This window comes from Schistocerca gregaria, chromosome 1 (genome assembly GCF_023897955.1).
Source record: "Schistocerca gregaria isolate iqSchGreg1 chromosome 1, iqSchGreg1.2, whole genome shotgun sequence".
NCBI lineage: Eukaryota > Metazoa > Arthropoda > Insecta > Orthoptera > Acrididae > Schistocerca > Schistocerca gregaria.
This window is the reverse complement of record NC_064920.1, coordinates 644,377,806-644,399,803: the sequence shown is the minus strand read 5'-3', so window position 1 is coordinate 644,399,803 and position 21,998 is coordinate 644,377,806. Positions and strand designations below refer to the sequence as shown.

General features: G+C 39.6%; 1 protein-coding gene across 2 annotated transcripts in view; it reads left to right on the top strand.

Annotated features, from left to right (window-relative positions):
- Positions 1-21,998, top strand: part of LOC126360778 (serine/threonine-protein kinase D3) — a 172,316-nt gene that overhangs the window by 129,436 nt on the left and 20,882 nt on the right. For both annotated transcript variants that reach the window (XM_050007738.1, XM_050007737.1), the window contains one exon: positions 19,209-19,294. In XM_050007738.1, the coding sequence (XP_049863695.1) occupies positions 19,209-19,294 (86 nt within the window). The remainder of the gene's footprint in view (positions 1-19,208; positions 19,295-21,998) is intronic.

Here is a 21,998-nt window from a genome sequence, read left to right as displayed (position 1 = left end):
TACTCTCAATAGCCTCCCATAGTCTTGTTAACTCTTTTTTGTGTTCTTCATTACTTCCCTTAGAAACAGTGTTAGCATGAAGCTACTCTACTTTCTCTTGTACAGTAAGAGTTTACAAATTCGTGTAATCGTTCCTCCAAATTAGGTAGCATTTCATGTGTGTTAACCATTTCTCTAAACACTTTGAACTATCCTAAAGTAGTTATATGCTTGTTTGCCTCTGAGATTTGCTCTTTAATGTGGCTGAACTCTCTAACAACAAATTGATCTACTTTGTTAATTTTGCCATCTAATTCATTGAATTGCTTTTTTACTTACTTGCGAACTAAATCGCATTGGCTACTGAGCTCATCCTTCAACTCCTGAGGCAACTGGGTCAAAGTACTTGCAATGTTAATTCCTTTTTGACGTACTCAGCTATCTCTAATTTTAGTTCTTCTTTCGTATTTTCTACCTTTACTGACAGTTCATTACTTTTAGATTCTACTTTGTCAGATAATTTTTAAAAATTAGAATTCATTTTGCCAGACATTTGCCGTAAAAGACGTGTAATCCATTATGGGGCCTGTGCGGCCATTCTTCTTGTGATGACTGGTATACAATGCAAATATTCGCTATTATGTACCCTCTATTACTGCACAGTTTTCTTAAATGTGATAACACTGAAACACTGTGTCATTGTCTAGAAGAAAAAAGTTTTCAAAGTGGATTTCTGCATTTTCTGAATAGCTCACTCTTTCTGATGATCTGCACTGTCTCATCATGTAGCCGATGCAACTGGATGTACTTGGCCATGTACCACAATGATTTGCAGCACCCGGTGCAGCCAATGTCCCAAATACAGCGATAGGTGGACTGCACTGTGCCGTATAGCAGCACCCCTACAGTATTGCTCAGCTACTAAAAACTTTCTCCTCCTCCATACTTGCTGAGAAATTACTGTCATAGTTAAAACATTCTTTTATTCATGGGTTGACATCATTTACTTTAAGTTGCCAAAGTTTCTCGTTTTGTTTAATCCTTATTGCTCTTAGCAATGCCATAATTTATTAATTGTTGAATTTCAACATTTTGCAAATTTACAGTTCTTTATTTTCTCTTGTTAGCTCCAGTGCTTCTTGTCCTATACACTGGTAGACAAATTAAGTGATTTTGTGATTGGTTTATGGTGTTATGTAGTTGCTAGCTTGCTCCTGCTGAGTCAGAACACTTGATGAGATCTGTCACCCGACGTAACATTTAACTTATTTAACCTTTTTCTTTTAATCCAGTTGCTGTAGTTGATTTTCTTGAAGTAGAGATCCTGCTGCCAACAGCCTTGCTGCAGTGGTAACACCGGTTCCCATTAGATCACTGAAGTGAAGCACTGTCGGGCTGGGCTAGCACTTGGATGAGTGACCATCTGGTCTGGCGAGCGCTGTTGTACCATTAATACTAGAGCACTAATACCTCCTTATTTATACTAACAGTACATGAACTGTATGTGTAGATCTTTAAATGGATTATATTGATGGAATATTGTAATTAATAACATATTGTTGGTGTAAAGCCTTTAATGCAAGAGTGCATATTGTACAACAGTGGTTTTCAAAAAGGCACACAACAATGCTACATGTGTTTACATTATTATTTGAGAACAAGGGTCATTATTGTGCGCAAATTGTCATTTGGATATAAAATGACTTAGTAATGGAAATTGTGCAGGAGCATTATGGGCAATCGATGCCCACCTTTTTCTGTTGTTCTCTACTTATTGACTTGTTACAAACTGCACAATAAACTGTTGTTATGCGTTTCTTGGAGTGGTGGTGGTAAGAAGAGTATGATTGGAGTGGTCTTGTGTCTGCAACTATCAGAACAATCACTATTTGCGTACTATTAACCACCAATGCAATGAAGAGACTCTTCCCATCAGACTCAGTAAATACTTTAGTCAATTGCACAGGGAGTTGGTTTACAAATACTCAATTGAACATTCTTCATGAAAGTAGAACCAATGCCACAACTAGAACATTCATAGCCAAAAGTAATTCTGCAACTAATTAACAACAGAATGAAAAATTATTCTTAGAGTAAGCTTACAAGTGTCATAGAACACAGAACGTATGGCAGCTGTCACGGGAGCACTTTGACAGAGTTACAAAATTACACATGTAAACCGTGCAACTTGCACTGCACTGTAGTGTCATTTGTGTCTGCTACATCAGCCCCCACCGGAAACGGGGGAACGGTGTCCAGAATCTTGTAGGGAAATGTACTTGTTGACTTGATAGTCTTGTGCATTCTAAGGGCTTCCTCATGTCAACTATTTGGGGAGCCAGCAGTGACATGTAAACCGTGCAACTTGCACTGCACTGTAGTGTCATTTGTGTCTGCTACATCAGCCCCCACCGGAAAAGGGGGAACAGTGTCCAGAATCTTGTAGGGAAATGTACTTGTTGACTTGATAGTCTTGTGCATTCTAAGGGCTTCCTCATGTCAACGATTTGGGGAGCCAGCAGTGACAAAGCTGGTGGAACTGGGTTAGGATTGTGCTGTGTTGCCCTTGTTGAGGTTTCTACGTGAAAGAGATATGCAGGTTACGTGCAGTCTAGTGAGACAGTAGTGGTTTTGCCATTAACAATAATGTTGAGCATGTGGTCTCCTCATCATACTATTTTGTGTGCGTGAGTAAGGTGGCTGTAATGGGGGTTTGATACGGTCAGTGTGTAGCATTATGTGTGTACAATTCTGAATGTTTCGTGTACGTACATTAGACTGGTGCCATGACTGGACACTCGCAGGGACCAGATGTGGGAGGTGTGTTCTCTCAACTGACAAAAAAAAAGTCACATCTGTGAAGGTGGTTAGCCACAAGGACTGTGGATCCACAACGCCCCCCCCCCCCCCCCTCCCCTTAGCAGGCATAACATTTCACTGTAAACACGTTCAGCAGCTGAAGTGTGAAGTGTCCAAGTCTGGCTTGGAAGTGTTTCTCGGGCCAAGCAAAACCATTAGTAGGGCTGTGGTCCAACTTTAGTCATGGCACATCAGGTGTGCTTTCAGTCATCAGTCCAGGTTCCTGTCATCGCATTGCTGGCGAGGTGATAGCTCATCGTTCTGTAATGCACAGTGCCACAGGATTTAGTCAGCTGTTTGAACAGGTCGGACTCAAACTGGCATCTGTGATTCATCATGACTTGTGAAGGGCAACCAAAATGTGACACCCAAGTGGAAACAAAGGCAGAAACTAGTATCTCTGCCAGGATGTTGTCTACTGGTGCAACTTCCAGCCAGAAGGTGAAATGGTCTATCATTGTGGTTAAGGGGCCAAATCCATTGCTACAAATTTATGTAGATCAAGCTGGTGGTCTGGAAAGTTGCCCTCCAACATGTGCACATGTCTGTTGACTTTTCTGCATTGGCATTTAATACAAGTCTCTGCTCAGTGTTGACAGTGCTAGTGGTGTTGTCACACAAACTCTGAGATGGCATTGGCAATGTTTAGAAGGTAAGTCAAAGAGGACTTTTGACATTGGAATGATATAGAAATTTATTGAGGCAACTTCCAGAATCGTTAGATGTGTCATTTTGTAACAAACAACCTAAAGTTTCACATAAAAGTATCAAATGTTTTGGTTCAATGTGACTGCCATTTGTGATGTGGCAAACACGCGACCAGTAATCAACTTCTTCCCACACTTGTTGCAGCAAGCCTGGTGTAACTTGTGCAAAGGCAGCGTAGATTCAATTTTCTGGGTCTGCTAAATTGTTTGGGCACTATATTGATTATCCCATAAATGTGATTTATTTCTTTGTTGTCCAGCTAGTTGTAGTGCCAATATGACAGTTAATATTATTTTGTCAGAAGCCACATGCAAGCAGCTTCTGCTCGCGAAAGTCTGTGGCCTCCAGTTGGACCGACTCTCAAAAAAGGCCATCTGCTTCCGCCAGTGGAATCTGCATGTATGCCTTTACACAGTCTAAAACACTGAATACAGTCACGCTACATAATGCATAATTATAGTCCCAAAGTAATAATACAAGGTATCAATTGGGAACAGTTCTAGTGTTTAGGGCCCTATAATCACCACCAGGGCTCCAAGCACTGTTCTTTTTTGGTGCCAAGTGTAGTAAATGCATCGCACTATCACATATCATACTGTCAAATTCCACTTTTGCAATGGCAGTCAATCTGGTGGTAAGTGCCTAGGTCAGCAGGAAGCTGTTGGGTCTTTTGTAGTCCGTATGTGATGTATCATGTCTTGGGGTATGTCCTTCAGTGCTCTCAGAGGTTTTGTAAGAGCTTAAAATGCCTTCAGTAACTTGGCATATTCGCCATTGGTGTCTTCCATGAGTTTACCCATGAGCATGTCTTCCATGAGTTTACCTATTAGCACTGCTGCATATTGACGAAAACCTGCAGCTGCCTAATGACACCATTGACAAGCAATGTATTCACCATGTCAGGAAGCAGTTGATAATGTGCCAAAAAAAATCCGCACCTATTATGGTTTCTGACATGTCTGCAACCATGAAATCCCACATAAAGACAGGTCGTATCTTGAGTTCCAGGCTGATTCGCAGTGTTCTGTCTATCAACATCATTGAATTTTTGGCAGGAGTGAAGCAGAAGGGGGTACACAGCCACTTGCTGTGTGACTTCATCCGAGGAACACACATAAGTCAGAACCATTATGTACAAGATATATCTGCCTGGATTTTTAGTCATTGATGAATATGCACTGATATGACACCCAGCAATTGGTCGACACACCTACATCCAATTGCCGCCAGCATTTGGGTTTGATCAGGGCATTGTACAATTCCTTGCCTAGTCTCCAAATTACCTGATACCACCAGACGGCGTGTTTGTAAGTACCTGATGTCAAGGAAGTGGTGGACGAGCAGCTCCTTGATTGCTTGAGCTAATTACCTATGCCTCTGCTGCAGTCACAAGGACCCAATATTCTTCCATCTTCTTGGTCAGTAAATCCACTTTGGCAGACAGCGTGTGATAATCGGCCCATGTTACCAGTGCAGCAAAAAGCTGTTGCACGCCATTGTACTCACTGACATGGCAATATAGTGTCAGATATCTTGTCAGCTAACTCTGCTACAGGGTCTAAGGGCATGCCAGTTTGTGATGCAATAATGGCATTTATCTGGGGTGGCAAGCAATTAATCCACAGTGTGCACAACAAACTATCAGGCATGGTTGAATTACTCACCTTTCTCTTCATGGGTCGCAAATATTGTGAGGGTCTTCTGTTGCCAATGTCTTCTAGGGTTGGGATTTGTCTGATATATTCTTCTGGTGAAGCGGAAACCTATTGTATCAGTTTCGGTAAATCATAACAGCGGGTTATGCTGCCAGAAGGGTGGCAAAGCACGGAAAAGACACAGAGAGTTGTGAGGCAGAAGGCATGGGCTCTGTCGATGCATCTGTCATGTCAAATGCAGGTCCTTCCCACAATATAATATGGCTAATTCTATCACATCGGGGTCACCAGTGTCGGGGTGGCTCTGTGTCTGTGGCTGACAAAACAAATTATTACATGCATGATATTAGCTGCTGATGTGACAGGGACTCTTCATGTCATAACCACTAAACACTTTATTCAGTTGGACAAGGAGTTGATTAACGATGGATATTAGGTCAAGGCATTCTACATGAAAGTAGAACAGACCCAACAACTAGAACATTCATTAGTCTAAAGTACCTTGTAACTAATTAACAGCAGAATGAAAAACTGTTCTAAGAGTAAGTGCATTAGCATCATACACTACACCACCTCTGGCAGTTGTTGGGGAAGCACTTTGACAGGATTACAATATTCTGCGTGGAAACCATGCTACTTGCACTGCACTGTAGTGTCACTTCTGTCGGCGACTAGTACTTCCTTGGGACGTGTTGTGGAAGAAGTCCTTGCTGTTCTTGCACATTCTTTTGTAATATTCTTTTTACTGTTGTCTTTAGTTTCTTGCTCATACCTGTCATATAGTCTTGTTAGATAAGCCAGGGATGTGTAAATCATTGATGCAATTCTAAACATCCAAAACACCCAGGCAATGAATATAATCTCGTAATACCCATTGATACTAATGATACATGTTGTTTGTTGTTGTTGTTGTTGTTGTTGTTGTTGTGGTCTTCAGTCCTGAAACTGGTTTGATGCAGCTCTCCATGCTACTCTATCCTGTGCAAGCTTCTTCATCTTCCAGTACCTACTGCAACCTACATCCTTCTGAATCTGCTTAGTGTATTCTTCCCTTGGTCTCCCTCTACGATTTTTACCCTCCACGCTGCCCTCCAATAGTAAACTGGTGATCCCTTGATGCCTCCGAACATGTCCTACCAACCGATCCCTTCTTCTAGTCAAGTTGTGCCACAAACTTCTCTTCTGCCCAATCCTATTCAATACTTTCTCATCAGCTATGTGATCTACCCATCTAATCTTCAGCATTCTTCTGTAGCACCACATTTTGAAAGCTTCTATTCTCTTCTTGTCCAAACTATTTATCGTCCATGTTTCACTTCCATACATGACTACATTCCATACAAATACTTTCAGAAACGACTTCCAGACACTTAAACCTATACTCAATGTTAACAAATTTCTCTTCTTCAGAAATGCTTTTCTTGCCATTGCCAGTCTACATTTTATATCCTCTCTACTTCGACCATCATCAGTTATTTTGCTCCCCAAATAGCAAAACTCCTTTACTACTTTAAGTGTCTCATTTCCTAATCTAATTCCCTCAGCATCACCTGACTTAATTCGACTACATTCCATTATGCTTGTTTTGCTTTTGTTAATGTTCATCTTATATCCTCCTTTCAAGACACTATCCATTCCGTTCAACTGCTCTTCCAAGTCCTTTGCTGTCTCTGACAGAATTACAATGTCATCGGTGTACCTCAAAGTTTTTATTTCTTCTCCATGGATTTTAATACCTACTCCGAATTTTTCTTTTGTTTCCTTCAATGCTTGCTCAATATACAGATTGAATAACATCGGGGAGAGGCTACAACCCTGTCTCACTCCCTTCCCAACCACTGCTTCCCTTTCATGTCCCTCGACTCTTATAACTGCCATCTGGTTTCTGTACAAATTGTAAATAGCCTTTCGCTCCCTGTATTTTGCCCCTGCCACTTTTAGAATTTGAAAGAGAGTATTCCAGTCAACATTGTCAAAAGCTTTCTCTAAGTCTACAAATGCTAGAAACGTAGGTTTGCCTTCCCTTAATCTAGCTTCTGAGATAAGTCGTAGGGTCAGTATTGCCTCACGTGTTCCGATAGTACTACGGAAACCAAACTGATCTTCCCCGAGGTCGGCTTCTACCAGTTTTTCCATTCGTCTGTAAAGAATTCGCGTTAATATTTTGCAGCGGTGACTTATTAAACTGATAATTTGGTTATTTTCACATCTGTCAACACCTGCTTTGTTTGGGATTGGAATTATTATATTCTTCTTGAAGTCTGAGGGTATTTCGCCTGTCTCATACATCTTGCTCACCAGATGGTAGAGTTTTGTCAGGTCTGGCTCTCCCAAGGCTGTCAGTAGTTCTAATGGAATGTTGTCTATTCCCGGAGCTTTGTTTCGACTCGGGTCTTTCAGTGCTCTCTCAAACTCTTCATGCAGTATCATATCTCCCATTTCATCTTCATCTACATCCTCCTCTATTTCCATAATATCGTCCTCAAGTACATCGCTCTTATTGTCCTCAAGTACCTCGCCCTTGTATAGACCCTCTATATACTACTTCCACGTTTCTGCTTTCCCTTCTTTGCTTAGAACTGGGTTTCCATCTGAGCTCTTGATATTCATACAAGTGGTTCTCTTTTCTCCAAAGGTCTCTTTAATTTTCCTGTAGGCAGTATCTATCTTACCCCTAGTGAGATAAGCCCTACATCCTTACATTTGCCCTCTAGCCATTCCTGCTTAGCCATTTTGCACTTTCTGTCGATCTCATTTTTGAGACGTTTGTATTCCTTTTTGCCTGCTTCATTTACTGCATTTTTATATTTTCTCCTTTCATCAATTAAATTCAATATTTCTTCTGTTACCCAAGGATTTCTACTAGTCTTCATCTTTTTACCTACTTGATCCTCTGCTGCCTTCACTACTTCATCCCTCAAAGCTATCCATTCTTCTTCAGCTGTATTTCTTTCCCCCATTATTGTCAATTGTTCCCATATGCTCTCCCTGAAACTCTGTACAACCTCTGGTTCTTTCAGTTTATCCAGGTCCCATCTCCTTAAATCACCACCTTTTTGCAGTTTCTTCAGTTTTAATCTACAGTTCATAACCAATAAATTGTGGTCAGAATCCACATCTTTCCCTGGAAATGTCTTACAATTTAAAACCTGGTTCCTAAATCTCTGTCTTACCTTTATACAATCTATCTGAAACCTGTCAGTATCTCCAGGCTTCTTCCATGTATACAATCTTCTTTTATGGTTCTTGAACCAAGTGTTAGCTATGATTAGGTTGTGCTCTGTGCAAAATTCTACCAGGCGGCTTCCTCTTTCGTTTCTTACCCCCAATCCATAATCACCTACTATGTTTCCTTCTGTCCCTTTTCCTACTGACAAATTCCAGTCACCCTTGACTATCTTAGTAATTTCTGTTATTTCATCATACATTTCTTCAATTTCTTCGTCATCTGCTGAGCTAGTAGGCAATAAACTTGTACTGCTGTGGTAGGCGTGGGCTTCGTATCTATCTTGGCCACAATAATGCGTTCACTATGCTATTTGTAGTAGCTTACCCACATTCCTTTTTTCCTATTCATTATTAAACCTACTCCTGCATTACCCCTATTTGATTTTGTGTTTATAACCCTGTAGTCCCCTGACCAGAAGTCTTGTTCCTCCTGCCACCGAACTTCACTAATTCCCACTATATCTACCTGTAACCTATCCATTTCTGTTTTTAAATTTTCTAACCTACCTGCCCGATTAAGTGATCTGACACTCCACACTTCGATCCGTAGAACGCCAGTTTTCTTTCTCTTGATAATGGCATACTCTTGAGTAGTCCCCGCCCGGACATCCAAATGGGGGATTATTTTACCTCCAGAATATTTTACCCAAGCAGACGCCATCATCATTTAACCATACAGTAAAGCTGCATGCCCTTGGGAAAAATTACGGCCGTAGTTTCCCCTTGCTTTCAGCCGTTTGCAGTCCCAGCACAGCAAGGCCGTTTTGGTTAGCGTTACAAGGCCAGATCAGTCAATCATCCAGACTGTTGCCCCTGTAACTACTGAAAAGGCTGCTGCCCCTCTTCAGGAACCACACGTTTGTCTGGCCTCTCTACAGATACCCCTCCGTTGTGGTTGCACTAAAATTAAAAAAAATTAACTTACGTACCATACATAAATTTGGTGTTGTGACCTAGCCTTTTGACTCTGTTGCCGCCGCTCCAAGTAATAGCCACTTCCATTCATGCTGTATTCCACTTCCTTACTGCATGCTTGAAGCATTTAGTGCAACCCAGATGCACAGTGTGGACAGTTATGGAACTGTAACTTGGAACGTAGCACTATGCATACATACTAAGCATCACTAGTATTCTAGGTTTAATAATACACTTTGTTTTTATGCTGTTTATCTTGCTTTCACTGCTGTTGCACACAGATCATTCTAGCTCTGTTTAGCAGGTTTCTTTTCCTGTCGCAAGTCTGCAGTTCAACGTCCGCTGCAAATGCTGCTGCCCTTGGCCGCAAAACCTCTCTCCTCCCTGAAGACAGCTGCTGATTTCACTTCTGGAAACCTGCACTCTCCCACCTCAACGTGTTTTCATTATGCTTTTTCTGTTGCCAGCACTGAGACTTGAGTTGCAAGTGTCCAGCAGTGGCACCCTCACGTACTTTGCCGCTGAATGCATATGCAGTTGTCCAATCATTGTCAGCTCATCTAAGGGAGGTCCATCATATGTTTCAATACATACATAGATTTAATACTTCTGTTGAGATTGGCTCAAACCAAGTATTCCCACAAGTTTGATACATCTAGATGTGTACATCTTTCTAAGATACGACAGAAGTAACAGATCAAAGGGTGGAGTAGGGCTTGCATTTGCTTTGATTTATCATCTATTGTGCTACACACATCCAACAATAATGAAGATATACTAATGGAAAATATGTTCATAGATACCATGTTCATAACAGAAAGTGCCTGCTATGTGTCCTCTGGAAACCCCAAAAAATAGGTTTTGAAACTGCTCTTTCATGTCTCTAATTTATATACACACTTATTATTATAGCCGGTGACACTGACATAAATTTTCTATGCAGTAGTCCTTACAGTGTGAAATTTAAGCTGATGCTTTGTTCTCCAAATGTGTCACTACTTCAGCTTGCTCCTGCCCACCATATAGACAGTAGTCACCCTCTCATAGATATATTTGTAATGAAATTCCGAAGCAAAATAATTCATACCTCTTAACTATCTGCACTGTGGCTGACTGAAGAACTAAATCAGCTCATGAATCTCAGAAATGCTGCACATTGTGTATACAAACTGTGCTCCATGTCCGAAAAATCGTATTGCTTACAAGCAGAAGTGGAACAGAGTCAGTCAAGCTGTGACAAATGCATTCCCATACATTAATCAACAAGAGAAATACTCGTAGACCAGCTGTCCTATTGAAAAACCTGCATGTTCTTGGTATAGGTAAACTAAAAGCTGTCCTAGCCAAAGAACTGACCCACTACTTCACATTACCTAGAACCCCAATCGAACTGTAAATGAAACAGAGATTCACTGATTACTTCATACGCATAAGCAACTGTAGCCACGAAAAATTGTATCTAAAGTATGTTGCTTGCAATACCATTAGAAAAGCCATTGTGTGTATCAGACCAGCATGTGCTGGACATGATGGCACCACAATCCATATGATGAAGCTTATTATCGACCCACTACTGCCCGCTATACCAGATATCTTAACCCAAATGTTTGCCCTAAGGCCTGGAAACAGGTACTAGTTAAGCCCCTGCTTAAAAAGGACAGTGCCACAAAACCTTATGATTAGTTACCTATTTACATTCTTCCTGCACTATCCAAGGCCTTAGTGTTTATAGTCCATGACCAGCCAACAAACTACTTAACTACAAACAATCTACTGGACAAATACCAGTCAAGTTTTCGTAAACATTGTAGCAATAATAGAGGTAACAGCTGACCTGAAGCTTGCCACGGATGCACAAGAAGCGACTTAATCATGTGTTTCTTAGACATCAGCAAAGCCTTTGACACTGTCAAATTGACATTTTATTTGTTAAATTCGGTGACCTAAATTTCTCGATAAGTGCAGTGCAATTTGTTTTGCTCATACCTGACATCTTGCCAGCAATGTGTCACATCTGGCTCTATAAAGTCACGAGGGTAGCAAGTAGTATCAGGCACTCCTGAGGGTTCAGTATTACATCCTGTACCCTTTTCATTGTGTGTCAATGATGTGTCGTCAGCTTTGTCCTACTGCAAATACCACATGTACCCTAGCAACCTCCAGTTGTATCCAAATAAAAAAACAATAAAACTGAAGGCAGCTATTGGGACTCTCAAAACTGACTTGTATACACTATCAAAATCGGTGCATGATACAGTGTTAAATCTCAACCCATCCAAAACCCAAGCGGTATTGGTTGGTCATTCTAGACTCATTAACCCGAATTATTGGGAATGCCTACAGTATTTAGTTGTAAGACGGACAAATATCAACTTCTCTCCCTCAGCAAAGAGTCTAGATAATAGATGAAAAGCTGAATTGGACAGAGCACATAACTGCAATGTGCAACAAGGCATCGGCATCTCTACATGCCCTACAAAAATATAAAAAGCTCGTCCTTCTTGAACTGAAAAAGAAACTTGTACGAACACTTATACTTCCAAAATTGATTATAGTGATGTTATCCTGTAAGGTTTTTCTTAGAAAGCTCATGGCACCTGGAACTGGTTATGAATGCCAGCTGTTGTTGTATTGAAGATGTTCGACTCTTTGATCATATTTCACCATCATATACACAGCTATCCTCGTTGTTCATGGACAAGTGCAGTGATTTCCATATCCCCTGTCTTCTCTACTGTCTTATCAATGTACACTGTCCCTCATATCTCTCCTCAACCCTAACGTTCTTCTCTGAAAACTTGGCAGAAACATCCATTTTCATCAGAAGAAAATCCCTTGTGTCCCATTGCATCATTCAGCCACTTTCTCAAAGTCTTTCTAGTGGCAAGAACCCGATGCAGGAATAACCTCTCACATTATATTAGAGAACTGAACATCATCTCCGGCTTCAAAAGAAGTTAATGACATTCTTGCTAAATCAGAAATAAACAGTAAACTGCTGAAGCAACAAATAAACTTCTTCTATTCTCAGTAGGACTCTCTTCAGATTCTGGTGTGGGCATTGTTCAAAACACTGATAATAAAGTAAAATGCTCTAAATAATCTGATAACTAATGAAATATAGATTAACTTTCCGCATAAATTGTTTCACATAACTTCAAAGCAGAACAGATCTCAACTGCAGTATGTGCTTCACTACAGAGTCCTCTGTTGGCTAGAAAGTGAAAGGTGATACCAAGAAGGAAACCATTCCATGAGTGTTTCCCTTCTTGCTCTCAGTGAGGTATTTACTGCGTTACTGGCGCATAACGGAGCTCAACAGATGTGTTTTAAAACTGTCAGAAAAGTGGAATCTTTCCCTTCTTAGTCTAATCAATTCAAATGAATTAGTGCCTTATGTAGATCTGTGTGCATATAGAAATAAAACGGCTGTGAAAGGTGCATTTACAATTCTCCTTCCCCCCCACCATGCAAACCTTCATTAGGTGAATTGTGACGCTCTATATACATCCGACATTATTATGACTAATTGAAAAGCAACAAACACCTGCCTTTAAGTATAGGATGATTGTACCTTTAGGTTGTACAAAGGAAACTGTAAACGTAATTGTGGCATTTGCTTTTTTTAAGTTATCTTGGTCCCAGCTACTTAATTCCATGTCTTCAGTTTTAATCTGCAATTCACAACCAATAAATTATGGTCAGAGTGTACATATGTCCCTGGAAATATTTTGCTTCATAAAAACAAGTTTGTAAATCAGTATCCTGCCTTCGTATAATCTACCTGCAACTCCCTGGTGTCTGCAGAGTCTCCCATGCGCACACCCTTCTTTCCTAACTAGAAATAATTAAATTATGGTCTATGCAAAATTCTGCTACCCACATTGCTTCCCTTTTCATTTCAGGTGGTTTATCTTACAAGACCAGATCAGTCAATTGTCCACACTGTTGACCTTGCAATTACTAAGTAAGTTGCTGCCTCTCTTCAGGTACCATATATCAGTTTGTGTCTCCACAAATACCCTTCCAATGTGGTTGCTCCCAATCATTTGAGCTCTCTCTAATTTGAGGTGCACAAGCTACCTCACAGTGGTAGATTCTCTAGAAGTTTAAAACTATTTCCTTGAATAATTCTGTTTTGCCATTAAAATGAAGATTGCAACAGATCGCATATGCCATGTGAATTGTGTTTTCATCCAGAAAAAATATTCCAGTGAGATCATTCATTCTATTTGTATTGAATAGCCCTGTGCAGTTTTTAAAACCTCTCACAGCAAACGCTACTATGATCCTGACTTTCATGGTACTAATACTGCATACATCAGGTAGGTTTCTAAAATGTACGGTCCTACATGATTCTGAGGCTCTTCGTCATTGTCTAGGGGGAGACCGTTGACATGCACACCCCTCCCCCCCCCCCCCACCCCCCATCCCCACACACACACCCTCCAGATGTATCCCAGTTACAGCATCTCTGCAAGCTAACTACACTGAAGAGCTAAAGAAACTGGTACACCTATCTAATATCGTGTAGGGCCCCCTAAGCGCGCAGAAGTGCCATAAGATGACGTGGCATGGACTCAACTCGTGTCTGAAGTAGTGCTGGAGGGAATTGATACCATAAATCCTGCAGGGCTGTCCATAAATTAATAAGAGTACGAGGGAATGGAGATCTCTTGTGAACAGCATGTTGCAAAGGCATCCCTAATATGCCCAATAATGGTCATGTCTGGGAAGTTTGGTGGCCAGTGGAAGTGTTCAAATTCAGAAGTGTGTGTTCCTGGAGCCATCTGTAGCAATTCTGAATATGTGGGGTATCGCATTGTCCTGCTGGAATTGCCCAAGTCCGTTGGAATGCACAATGGACATGAACGGGACCAGGTGATCAGACAGGATGCTTATGTATGTGTCACCTGACAGTTGTTTCTAGACATATCAGGGGTCCTGTATCACTCCATCTGCACACACCCCACACCATTACAGAGCCTCCACCAGTTTGAACAGTCCCCTGCTGATATGCAGAGTCCTTGGATTCATAAGGTTGCGTCCATACTTGTACACCTCCACCCGCTCAATACAATTTGAAATCTGGCCAGGCAACATGTTTCCACACATCAACAGTCCAATGTCGTTGTTAGTGGACCCAGGTGAGGTGTAAAGCTTTGTGTCATGCAATCATCAAGGGTATACAAGTGGGGCTTCAGCTCTGAAAGCCCATATTGGTGATGTTTTGTTGAATAGGTCACAGGCTGACACTTGCTGATGACGCAGAACTGAAATCTGCTGCAGTTTGCAGAATGGTTGCACTTCAGTAATCTTGAACGATTCTCTTTGTTGGTCCTGTTCTTGCAGGATCTTTTTCTGGCCGTAATGATGTCGGAGATGTAATGTTTTACCAGATTTCTGATATTCACAGTACACTTGTGGAATGGTCATATATGAAAATCTCCACTTTGTCGCTACCTCGGAGATGCTATGTCCCATCGCTCGTGCGCTGACTATAACACCACGTTCAGATTCACTTAAATCTTGATAACCTGTCATTGTAGCAGAAGTAACTGATCTAACAACTACACCAGACACTTGTCGTCTTATATAGGTGTTGCCAACTGTAGCCCCGTATTCTGCCTGTTTACACATCTCTGTATTTAAATATGCATGCCTTTAGCCTTTTCTTTGGTGTTTCAGTGTATAAAGCTCATTGAATATACTATGCTAACTCATTACTGCCCGACACAGTTCAAAATCTTATGAAAATTCTAAGTGCAATATTGTACAAACATGGTCTGTCACCCTCAAGCAACACACTTCAACTTCCCTATGGCAACAGATTGCCACAGGGTATCTGAAACCGAAGATTCCAATGCCAACGACCAGCCCTAACACCTAACACTATTTCTGCAAAAGTGCCCCCTGCAGAGCATAGTTCTCCATTCCTTGCCTCCCATGGGTTGTCATGCTAAAGTTTCAAAAACTACATGTATCTATGTTTATGTTGATTACAATATGTTATATGATGAGTTGGGTTATAAAAGAAGGCTCCTCAACATGTTGATCATTTTGGTACATTATACTGTGTTTTTTGTGTGATAAATTAACACGATTTAAATGAAAGTTAATGTAAGTAATATATTATTCACTTAAAAGTTAATTATGCTGCTTTCACTTATTGTACAAATACTATTTACAAATCCAGTGAGTAATTATTGATTGTACTTCACATAGTGAGGTAGCCATTTGTAACTGCCGTCACTACCTTGCGCTTGGGCCTGATTTAATTATGAATACACTACATACACTGTTCATGTTCCAAACCAAGAATATAAATACAGATGTTAAAAATAATGTTTAATTCTGTAATAAAATTGCTTGTTGTGTACAAAGTTTTTGGGGTGCCGATGAAATCTTAGGCTCACTGCACTGGTCACACTGATTCTGTGAAAATAGTGTCTTTGTTTTATTTGCAAACCGTAGCTTATGTTATTTTGCATATGGAAGTAATTTTGTTGTCTTAATCAGTGCAATTTGCTAAGGAAGTTGGTCACATTTGCATCCATCTCTGAGACGTCCTAAACTCTTAACCACCACTCTCAGGTTCCAAAGGTGCCTTACCATTCCACTTACTAGTGTACTAGACCAGGCCACTTTAGCACTGATGCTTAAAATTTTAACTGCCACCGTGTAAATTTTGTTAGACTGCTGATCGTGTCATTTGATAGGGTATGATTTTTCCTATTTTTAAATATGAAATCACATATACTGACGGGCTCGGTTGGTCTTCACTGTGTTTATAAAATAGCCAATAGAACATGGAAATGTATAAGAGGTGAGCAAAAAGTTTCCATTCTAAGGCCATACAGTACAGAATCAGTATACAAGGTAGGCAAAATTGCCATGAGGATCGAGGCTGTCATTCCATCAACGCACCTGGTTGAAGATACCCGTTTGGTAAAATATTCACGTTTCCCCTTTACTGCATGCATTTCGGAAACACACGAATACCACACTAATCCCTTGCCTACGCTTATACAGGGTGTCTCTCCTGACAGTTGTTAGGCCTATTTTCTCTGGAGTTTCAGCAGATATTTGCAATTCTGTTTATACATAGTGTAACTGGAGTCAGTCCATACAAATAGCGCTCATCACGTCTTTCGTATAATGCCCATTGTCAATGGAAAGCATAGGCTTGTTTCCATGTGCCCAGTCAATAAAGAAGTTTCAGTTTAGTGTAGTGTGATATGTATTTTATTGATACACATTAACAGGGACAGTAAAAATCGAAGAATAAAAAGTACTCCAGTTGCGAAAGCATGCCCTGGCCCACACTGACTGCTGCCGCCAAGCATGCAGCACTACTTGAGTTCTTGCTGGATTGCTGTTTGTTCTCCACATTTTACTGTCCCTCTTGATACATATCAATAAATCAAATATCACAGTAAGCTAACCTGAGATCACTCTATGAAATGGGCACATAAAATCCACCTTTAAATTTTATTTATTTATTTATTTTGCGGCAAATAAATCAACACTTCCTGTCGACAGTGGGCTTCGCATGAAAGATGTGATGAGCCATATTTGTTTGTGCTAACTCGAGCTGCACAGTGCAAAAACGAAATTGCAAATATCTATTTCTATTGAAACACCAGAGAAAATGTGCTTGGTGGTTCATAGGAGTGACACCGCGTGTACGTGCATCGGAATCTCCTTGTGTTGCATGTACATGGCAGCAACGTCCTCAAATAGAAACTTTTTGATCACCCCTAATAATTTCTAAATTAGCTGGTAGATCATATTTGTTGTATGGAATCAAGTTGCTGAAGAGTGGCAGCTGTTCATTCAGTATGTAAAGAGACCATAGACATGCCTTCATGTTTCTTTCAGCCATGTAGTTTTGCATGAATTGGAGTAAGATTTTATTGACAGCGACAGTGAGAGTGACAATGATAACAATCTTGACTTTGTGCAAGAAGAATTATTTCAAACTTCTAATGATTATATCTGATTTTGATTTTGTAAAATAGTTATTGAAACCATTGTGTGTGTTCTATTATGATGTTTCTTCATTTTATGAACTATGAAACATTTTTTTCCATTATTATAGCTTCAGAAAATGAACAGAGTGTAAAACAGCCATGTGCAAAGAGCCATATATCAGGATGCATAAAAAACTGTGTGAAAATAATGAGTAATAATTTATAAGTATGGTTTTAGTATTTTAGTTTTCAATGATAGAAATAGACTAGTAAATTATTACGACTTGAATGGTTAAAAGGAGTTATTTTGACATTAGTATACTTCTATATTTTTGACAAAACCTAACATTCATTAAAAGTACATGGAGGAAAGCTAAACATTCAAATAAGATAGAAATATGTAATTCAGGAGAAGTTCCAGCCATTTAAAAAATATTTTCGCAGCTAAATGTTAGCTACTCATCTTAATATATTAAAAAAAAAGAATTAAAAAATAAATTGAAGGTACATAAAAATGGCTGAAATTATAAGGAAAGTCTCACATGTAGTCAAATTGAATTTTGTTTCTTGAGGATATGAAAGGGAGGCAGTAGTTTAAAATAAGACAGAGTTGTAGCCTATACCAAATGTTATTCGGTCTGTTCATTGAGCAAGCAGTAAAGACAACCAAAGAGAAATTTAGAAAGGATATTAAAATTTAGGCAGAAGAAATATATCTTTGAAGTTTGTTGGTAATGTTGTAACTCTATGAGAGATGGCAAACTGTTTGGAAGATGACATGAATGGAATGGATAGGATTATTGAAAGACATTTACAAGTAAATATTGAATTAAATAAAGAAATGCTGAAAAGTTAGATCAGAAAATGAGACACTTAAAGTGGTAGATGAATTTTGCTGTTTGGGCAACAAAATAGTTGACCGTGGCTGAAGCAGAATGTGTATAAAGGCAGACTTCAATAGGAAGAAAAGGGTTTCTGGAAAATTGCAACTTTTTAATTTTCAGTGTAAATTTAAGTGCTAGGAAGACTTTGGAAAAGCATTTGTTTGGAGTGTAGCTTAGCTTTGTACTAAAGTGAAATATTGGGATAAGCAGTTCAGAGAAGCAGCATATAAAAGCTTTTAAAATGTAATTCTGTGGAAGGAAGCTGAAGATTAGATAGGTTGAGTGCTTAACTGATGAATAGGTCCTCAATTAAATAGGGGACAAAGGAATTTTTTTGCACATATTGACTAAAATATTGGATGTTTATGAGGAAACACCATAGGGCATCAAGGCGTAGTCAGTTTGGTAATGGAAAGGGGGGGGGGGGGGGGGCACTTTTAAACCTGTACAGGCAGACCAAGGCTTGACTACAGTAAGCAGGTTCAGGTAGATGTAGGTTGCAGTGGTTACTAAGGGATTAAGATACTCGCACACGATAGTGTGGAGAGCTGCATCATATCAATCTTCAGAATAAAGACGACATCAATGCTGTCATATAATGTGTGTCCATGCAGCTTCATTACATGCATTTATTTCACCGACGTGAAACGAAGTAAGTTTCTGGACATATTGTTGTGGTGTTTCTGTGTTTCCATTAAATCACTCTGGCATATGCAGGAGCAGTTTCATAAACAGGTTGCAATCCATACCCCACAAACTGAGCTGGTGCTCAGTCCAGTGACTCAGACATCAACAAGATGCTAAACTATTACCTTATCCTTCTGTTTTCTCCTTTCTGTGACTTTATAAATATAATTATTTCTGGAGTCAATACCATCAAACATTTTTGTGTCTTAAAGGTAGACATAGTAGTTATTGTAAATTCAATGTGTAGAATAATCTACATTGTTCAGTGTCAAGATGTTCTTAAATTTGTCAATAATGATAATTTTCCTTTTGTGTTACAGCAATTGACCTCATCAATAATTTGCTACAAGTGAAACAAAGGAAAAGATTTACAGTAGATAAATCTCTTGCACATATTTGGTTGCAGGTGAGGTTCTTCTATTAATTTTTACAATGTACTCCTTACTCATAACAATTTCAGAGGGCGAAGATTTATTCATCCTGTTCTTATAATCATTGTTAAATTACATTGAGGACTGAGCAATTACTGTTAAGTAACAGGTAGCATCCACAAATATTGATGATGAAAACAAAACAGTAGATCAAATTAATCACACTTTCATAGTCATCAAGTGAGTTGTTTTGCTCAGAATAATTCACAGTGGAACAAGGAATTATTGAAAAAGGTAAAGTAGAATTGACTGAGCTATAAAGATAGATAAGAAAGTTACTGAAAAAGAAGCTGACAAAAGACCCAATAAAGAAGAAATTATTATATATACCTGTATTGAGCTTATGCCTTGAGGTTTCTTGATAAAAATCTTCTATCAAGATAAGCATCAGGAAAAAGTGAAAGAGAAGCAACAGAACTAATAGCTTTTAAAATATTTTCAGCAGCAGATGCCCCACAAGTTGCAGAAAATAGTTGAAAATCATACTTTCCGCCCTCAGCTGATATGGAAGTGCTTTTTTTATTATGTATTTCTTTATTATTTTTTAAAATTCTATTGGTTTCAGTTGTTATAAGTTGCCATCATCACTTAACAAGAATTTTATCAATCAAAGTAAATCTGTGGATATATGCATGAAGTTCCATCCCGTCTTAAATAACATGAAAACCATGAACTTAACAGCAAATCTCAGTACATATTGTCCAGCAGATCAATATGTCAATAATGTAATAGTGCAACATTGCTATGACTCCAACAAGGTTTTGTAAAAGCCATTGCCTCCACGAGTGGGAATATGAATAAAAACAGTACAGTCCTTTAATGGTTTCCATTATCAATTAACTAACAACTACTAAAGCATTGGTGAGTTAGATGTAAATCAAGTACCAAGCAGTATTTTTGAGAGATACTGGTCAGGAACCAGTGAAATGGCTAAAGGGATTCGACCACATCACTTAATGCAACAAGTGAGATGACACGATGTGCCTTACCAATGTCCCTTTTACTTGGACAGTATAGCGTAGATACTTAGTATTTAGTGCTGTGTTGTACAATGAACAAAATTGTGGGAGCCAACAAAGTGTCACATCTAATGTGGGCCATGGCAGAGAACATATATCAAGCACTTCTTTTGCACAATGGCAGAACGACAGAGAAATCCATCAGATGGTGCCAGTACACTGAAGCAATGCGCCAGAAAAGACAACACCGAAAGATATTCAAATGACTTCTGAATGTTGACCTGTGGAAGACCATCTGGACCTTTTGTTGCTAACAAGCCAAACAATTAGTGAAAGATATATGAGAGTTTGTGATGTTTGTTAAGTTCAAACTCATATGGCACGACATAAAAGTGTTCACTCTGACCCAGCCACGAGGAGCTAGCATAATTAATACAAGAAGAGATTCAGTGATCAGCAGCCCTGATCTGTACAAGACAAACCAACATTGAAGAAAGGATTCGGAAACCTTAAACTTATGCCACAGCTATCAGACAACATCCAGGCTTTTCAATGAGACCTCTCCTCTTGCTAATACCATTTCTGTGCAGAAAACTTGACATCTGGAAACAAAGGACAGGGCACCAGTATATTTTCATTGTGGATGCCCTACCAAAAAGAAAGAAGACCATTATGTTGCAGGACATAAAACAGCAGACAATTTTACCAATTTCAGACAACAGCAGATGACTGTAGTCAATCTCCACCCTAAAGCCCATCGCGGTACTCTGCATGGAGGTCACACTCCAACAGGTTGCAGCTGTTCAGTGTCGTCATACACAGGTTCCAGCCACTTGCTTACTCACCACAAGCGGAAATGAGGCCATTGTCCTGAAGATAGCAAATTGAAAGTACCTTCTGCCAATACTAACCTAATTGAGATTGACAAGGCCAACCAGGAAAAGATGTGATGGCCTCTGTGTATTCACAGCTTTCCCATTTGGCCTTTGCAATACTCCAGCCATCTATGAATGCATAATGGACAACCATCTTTGCTACCTTAAATGGACAGCAAGTCTTTGCAACTTACATGAAACTGTTAGTTTTTCAGAGACTTCAAAGAGCATCTGATTCACTTGACAACTATGCTGATGTGTGCCCACAATGCAGCTCTTCACCTGAATCCAAGAATGTGTGTTCCCCAAGAAATAAGTCGTGAAGCACTTAGTTAATTCTAAGCAGAGTCTGTCCTGAACAAAAAGAAATGGGGGGGGGGGGGCAGTAATATCATAACACATTTTCCAACTCTTCAGAATATGCTTCTACTAAAGACACTTCATAAAGGGTTTCAGTTCAAAGGCATGGGTGCTACTGCTGTAGGGAAATGCCAGATTTTCTTGGGCAGTGAACAAGAAAGATCTTACCTGATCTGTAAGAAGGCACTAACACATACTCCAGTCATGGTACTTTTGTGATGAGAATGCTGAGATATAATTACACATTTTAGTTAAAGAATATGTGCAGTTTCAGTGCTTATTCAGGAAGTTGCAGGAAAGAGATTTTTTATGCATCCAGAGCAGTCCCTAAGTCAGAGAAGAATTACTGTATGCTTGAGAAAGAGTGCCTTGCAGTTGTTTTGGCAGTCAGTAAGTCAAAAGAGAATCCAAACTAACACATCAAGCATTCAATAAAAGCTCCTTTATATCCAGCACTACTGATAGTTTTCATGATGATCTGTCAT